We start from the raw sequence: 5,552 nt of genomic DNA on the forward strand, positions 1-5,552 counted from the left end.
TGTAGCTTGTCCCATTCCCTCACAAGACAAACAACTTGAGGACAATGCTTTCTTAGTTCAGTACCTAGCGGTTTCGTCTCCGCCAGTTTGTATCTAATAATATGTCCTATAATGGGGTCAGTCTCTTGATCTAGCTTGATCTGTCCAACAGTCAATGGGGCTATCGGTGTGTTTAGTGACACCTCGGCACACATAGCTGAGATTCCCATAGACCAAGCTGCACTAGACTCGTTCTGTTGGTCAACCGCTTGTACGGCAGCACTCACAGCATCATACGACATTTCTTTTGTACATCCTTCCATATATGTTACCATATCAAGGGGCATCCTAGATAAACTGTCTGCATCAACATTTTCCTTACCGGGACGATATTTAACAGTAAAATTAAAATCAGAAAGTTCTGCGACCCACCTGCACCCAGTTGCATTTAACTTAGCAGTCGACAGTACATACGTGAGTGGATTATTGTCACTATACACAGTGAAGAATGGTGCATAGTACAAATAATCACGAAACTTGTCTGTGATCGCCCACTTAAGCGCCAAAAATTCCAACTTGCCCGAGTGTAAATTATAATTCTTCTCAGCTGCAGTTAATGTCCGAGAGCCATAGGCTATCACGCGAAGTTTGCCATTTTGTCTTTGGTACAACACAGCACCTAAACCCCGGTTAGAGGCATCTGTATGCAAAATGAAAGGATGCGCGAAGTCAGGAAAACCTAAAACTGGTGGTTGAACTAAACAGTCTATTAGCTGCTCTAACACTGACTGATGCTCATCACTCCACTCAATACGTGTGTTGGAAGACACACTGTTATGTCTCACTTTCCATTTTTGTCTTTGATGCTGCTGAGTCTCAACATTCAGAGGGGCTTTAAGCAAAGCATACAAGGGACTAGCGATACAAGAGAAATCTTTGATGTATTGCCTATAATAGCTTAATAGTCCCAAAATGGCTCGAAGCTCACCGACAGTGCCTGGCTGCTTGTTTTTCAGGGCACGCACTGCTGCTGTATCTGCCGGGTCCATTCTGCTCCCCTCAGCAGAGACAATCCTGCCGAGGTACCTCACTTCCGGCTTAAAGAGGTCACACTTTCGGGCTTTGAGTTTTATTCCATTTTCCCTGAGACGTCGCAACACTCGTCTGACGTCCTCAACGTGGTTGTCAAATGTCCCGCTGAAAACAAGAATGTCATCAAGATAGGGGACACATATTTCGTCCCGTAACCCCTCCAGACATTGTTCCATACACCGCTGGAACGCTGCTGGTGCATTCATGAGTCCAAACGGAATTCGAATCCATTCATAAAGGCCCCAAGGGGTCACGAAGGCAGTCAGGTGTCGGCTCCCTTTGGACATGAACCCCTGGTGGTATGCTTTGCCTTGGTCCAGCAGCGAGAAGATGGTGTTACCCCCAAGGCTATCCACCACGTCCTGTACCCGTGGGATGGGGTGCCGGTCAGGGTGTGTTTTCCGGTTCAGCTCTCTGTAATCAATACATAAGCGCAGTGTACCATCTTTTTTCCTGACACAGACGACAGGGGATGAGTAGGAGGAAGTGGACTTTTCCACCCACCCCTGCGCTATCAAGTCCTGTAAATAGTCTTTCACCTCTCTGTACATTGGCTTTGGGACAGACATATATGTCTTTGAAACAGGCTCAGTGTCTTTCAACAAAATGTCCATTTGTAGGTTTTCCACACACCCTATGTCGTCGTCCGATTTTGAAAATGATGCCGATTCCTCTCTCAACATCTGCTGAACGGTCTTTCTTTTATCTTCGTCCAAATGAGAAAGGTCAATTGGGGGGTCCCACTGCTCACTGAGAGCGATGGTGGTATTCTGGACATGGACCTCATTGACAACCACTGAAGGAAGGTCCCTTTTAAATATGTTAAGTGGGTAGACAGACCCTACCGACTGCACTGTACCAATAATAGCCTTTACTGGAAACCTAATATCATGATTAGTAGGGTTCTGGACACTAACAACTATCCTAGGGATGGAACCTGCCTTAACTGAGACCAACGAGTCACAAAGCTCGAGGCCATCTGGCCACTGTGGGTTTTCACTTGGCTCAAAAACCAATGTAACATCTTCCTTAAAGGGCTTAGCCTGTACTTTGCATGGAATAATAAGTGAGCTATGCCTGGCTATAGTGAATCTCTCATTTGTTGTTTTTACACGGTACTCATGTGCTTGTCCCAGACTAACTGCTTTTATGAAAGTGGCAGCTTTATTGCGCTTAAGGTGGGGAAAAGCTAGTCTAACCGATTTCAAGAGCTTTTCTGTATCCCCTGTTTGTGACTCATTAGAGAGGCTATCTAACACAAGACGCTCAATGACATTAAACCCTATGATAGGACACTGTTGCTGGTCACCTTTTAGTACTAATACTGGTACAAGTAGCCCTGGATCATTAGCACCAAGTTTAAATGATATCTCAAGCCATCCTACATAAGGCATATCCGTTCCATTAGCTGCCACAATATTGAGAGTGTTATCAGGGTCAATAAGTTCATTCACATTTTTCAATGACACGTCAGGTAAGTTTGTTTGTTTCCATAACTCATCTACAGCACACACCTGGGACCCCGAGTCCCAGAGTGCTTCAACCCTTTTGTTACCCAAAAAGCACCGAATAAGACATTTCTTTCCCACTAACTCCCTGACCGAAGGTAATTTGCCACACTGGTTCTTATCTGTACGCTCGACAAATGACTGCTTATGTCTCTTCTGAACGGGGCCACGTGTGTGGGGCTTACATTCCATTTTCATAGCACCACTGTAACACTGGGACCTATCTGTCTCTGTGGTCACACCATGTCCCACTGGAGTAACCCTTTCTAGTTTAAAGCATGGTTCCTAGCTGAGTTCTGTGCTTTGCAGCCTGCTCTGAAATGTTCACTACTTCCACATTTAAAACAGTGCTGACAATATTCTTCACCTGTCTGAATACAAGAATAACACCTGGGCTGAGGGCGACGGGGCATGTAGTACTGCGGAGGGGCGAACCGCTGCTGGAACTGTGCTGCCCCCCTCATCGGCCTGGGCCCTGGTGCTGGGTGGTACTGCTGAAGAGCTGATGGGGAGTGCTGGGTGTAGTAGTGCCTGGCTGGTGGATCTACCTGATATTGTGAAGGTGGAGTGAAGGCGACCTGTTCAGGGTAGTGGTCAGGCAGGCGTTCAGGTCCTCCGCTGGTGGGCTGAGAAGTGGCTGTTGGTTTCTGAATAGTCTCTTTGATCTGGGACACTTCTGCACGCAGCTCTTTTAACAGCATCATCTCTGACCTCATCTCTTTGATCTCTGAAAGGAGTTCATTCGGCACAGTAACAGTATTCTGCTTTAAGACTGTCTTCTTCCCAATCGGGACTGGTGTGTCATCTACCTGGACAGTGTTCAGCGTTGTCACCCGTGCAGCAGCATTTTTCTTTTTTTCCTGTCGCTCTTTTTCATTTGCACATGCCATGTTTAATTTTTCTAACAGTACTTCATCTGATGTGGTGGTTAGCAGGAGGAAAGGTTGCATGTCACTCTTTACATTGTCACTCTGTAACCCCGTCAGAACTGTGTGCAGGAATAAACTCTGGACCAACGTGGGATCATACTTCACCTCTGATTCAGCTTCTTGAGATGCAAAAAGAATCCTTTGACGAAGATCCATTGCACGCAGTAGAAATTTCTGTGGGGACTCTTTATTAGTCTGCACTTCCGATGAGAGCTGCTTGTACAACTCAGTGGCTCCTCTCTCTTGATAGTGAGATCGGAGAATCCTTCGTAAAGAAGTTAGGGTAAGATTTTCTTTCCCTTCGAGGTAGCTTCTCAACTGCAGACCTGGTGTTATGGCACGAACCACTGCATCAATGATCTCATCCCCCTGGTAGCCTTTACTGAGCCCACTTTCTATCTGTCTGACCAAATTAGGAAATGTGAGTTTATCTTTTTGTCCGAGTTCACCTATTTGTCCAGATATTTTGAAATCTTTGCGCCAGGGGGCAGTGTCTGGGGGCACTATGCTTCTCTTTCGCACTGCATCCCGACCTTTTTCACTTGGTTTGGCTATTCCTGGTTCAAAATCTTTTATACTTTCAATCAAGTCCTTTATACGTAGCAAATCTGACATTCCTCCATCTTCTAGCTCTAATGCAGCTCTTTCAATGTAGGTTGACACAATATTAATTAGTTGGCCTCGAGTCTTTCCTGTAAGTTGCTCTCTTTCCAGTCCAGATATTTGGATTTCAGCACATAACTCTGACAACTGTTGAAAATTCAGTCCAAATAACTTGCCTTTGATGTCCAACTGTAATTCCTCTAACGCCATTTTCGAGAGGGTAGACGCAGTTCAGCTGGCCGGATTCACTTCAAAGTCTTCCAGTGCCCTCTAGTGGTGGCTGTACGCACAGAGATGCAACTAGAGCACATGTAGAAACAAACCAGTAAACGGCGACGCCACTCCGACTGGGTTGATTGGGGATATTCGGCGCGAGCTTCTACCCACGGCGAGTAGACAACACTCGAACGCAAATATCCCAGCGGTGCCTCCAAAATGTTGCGCTCTCCACTATAGTAAGGGAGATACGGTGTTGTGGGATCCAGAAAAAAACCACAAGACAAGCAATGTGATACGTCTTGACTCAACAGTGGTTTACTTCGAATGCCCCGATCTAATGCAAACGTACGCGCACAACAATTTCCGGTCCAACGATCTAAATCGGTCCGACACGAAACATGAACCGAAGCAGGCGTTCCATGTTTAAATAAACATTTTCGATATATATCATTTGTAAACCAATAGAACTACGCGAATGTAACCAAAATAGGAAATACGATAATTTACAACCTGTCACACAACTACATTAGCTGTAGAGGTCAGCAAAACGGGAGTGTACTGATCCTATTCCTCAGTTTTTAAACGGTGGTGTATTGCTTTTGTAGATTGTCCTTTTTCGCTATTTGAAGCTGGGGTGAATAATTATGGCCATCTATTACATTACTTGTGTTTTTTACCTCAAAACTGAAATCTCATTAGTAAACATTTTTCCAATTTTTATTGTTTCAATAAACAATCCTTATAAGAAAAAAATCACATCAATAATACATTAAAGCAGACTAAGATAAAAACAAATGAATCATTGATTAATATGAAGGAAAAAGACAAAAACAGATTTTTTTTTCCATGCAATTACAAGTAGAAACCGACTAAATACTTTGATGTGCGGTTTGGTTAGTGTTAACACAATGACTCTTAATTTACGTTTTTCTGTGGCCTTATATTTTGTGCAGATGATAGAAACAAAACTATAACTTTAAAAGTTCCTCCACAACACAAAGTTTCATGACTTATGAGATAAAAATGTGGAGTACACTTATTAACCACTCACCGTATTATTATCAAAGCTAAATTATCCAAGCTAAAAATACAATACAATATATTACATATTGATTTATATAGCACTTTAACAACAGCTGAAGCGGTAACAAAGCGTTTAACATGGACACCTATCATATACAGTTAATAAAGCAGTCACAGAGATAATAGAAAGCACCAAAAA

The 5,552-nt window shown here is 43.8% G+C and overlaps 1 protein-coding gene across 1 annotated transcript; it reads right to left on the reverse strand.

Moving 5' to 3' along the window:
• Window positions 1-1,388: 1,388 nt before the first annotated feature.
• Window positions 1,389-4,828, reverse strand: LOC148901212 (uncharacterized). Its single transcript, XM_089020888.1, has 2 exons — window positions 3,128-4,828; window positions 1,389-1,485 (listed from the first exon to the last, which is right to left on the reverse strand). Exons 1-2 carry the CDS (start codon window positions 4,319-4,321, stop codon window positions 1,459-1,461), a joined length of 1,221 nt encoding a protein of 406 aa, XP_088877014.1. The 5' UTR covers window positions 4,322-4,828; the 3' UTR covers window positions 1,389-1,458.
• Between the last annotated feature and the right edge of the window lie 724 nt (window positions 4,829-5,552).

This window comes from Hippocampus bargibanti, linkage group LG02 (genome assembly GCF_051943395.1).
Source record: "Hippocampus bargibanti isolate YZ-2025 linkage group LG02, ASM5194339v1, whole genome shotgun sequence".
NCBI lineage: Eukaryota > Metazoa > Chordata > Actinopteri > Syngnathiformes > Syngnathidae > Hippocampus > Hippocampus bargibanti.

Coding starts and splice junctions, on each gene's coding strand:
- LOC148901212 (XM_089020888.1), bottom strand. CDS start 4,321: ATGGCGTTAGAGGAATTACAGTTGGACATCAAAGGCAAGTTATTTGGA. Junction 1,486..3,127: donor CTCCACCTTCACAATATCAG/GTAGATCCACCA, acceptor TATTGATTACAG/AGAGCTGAACCGGAAAACAC.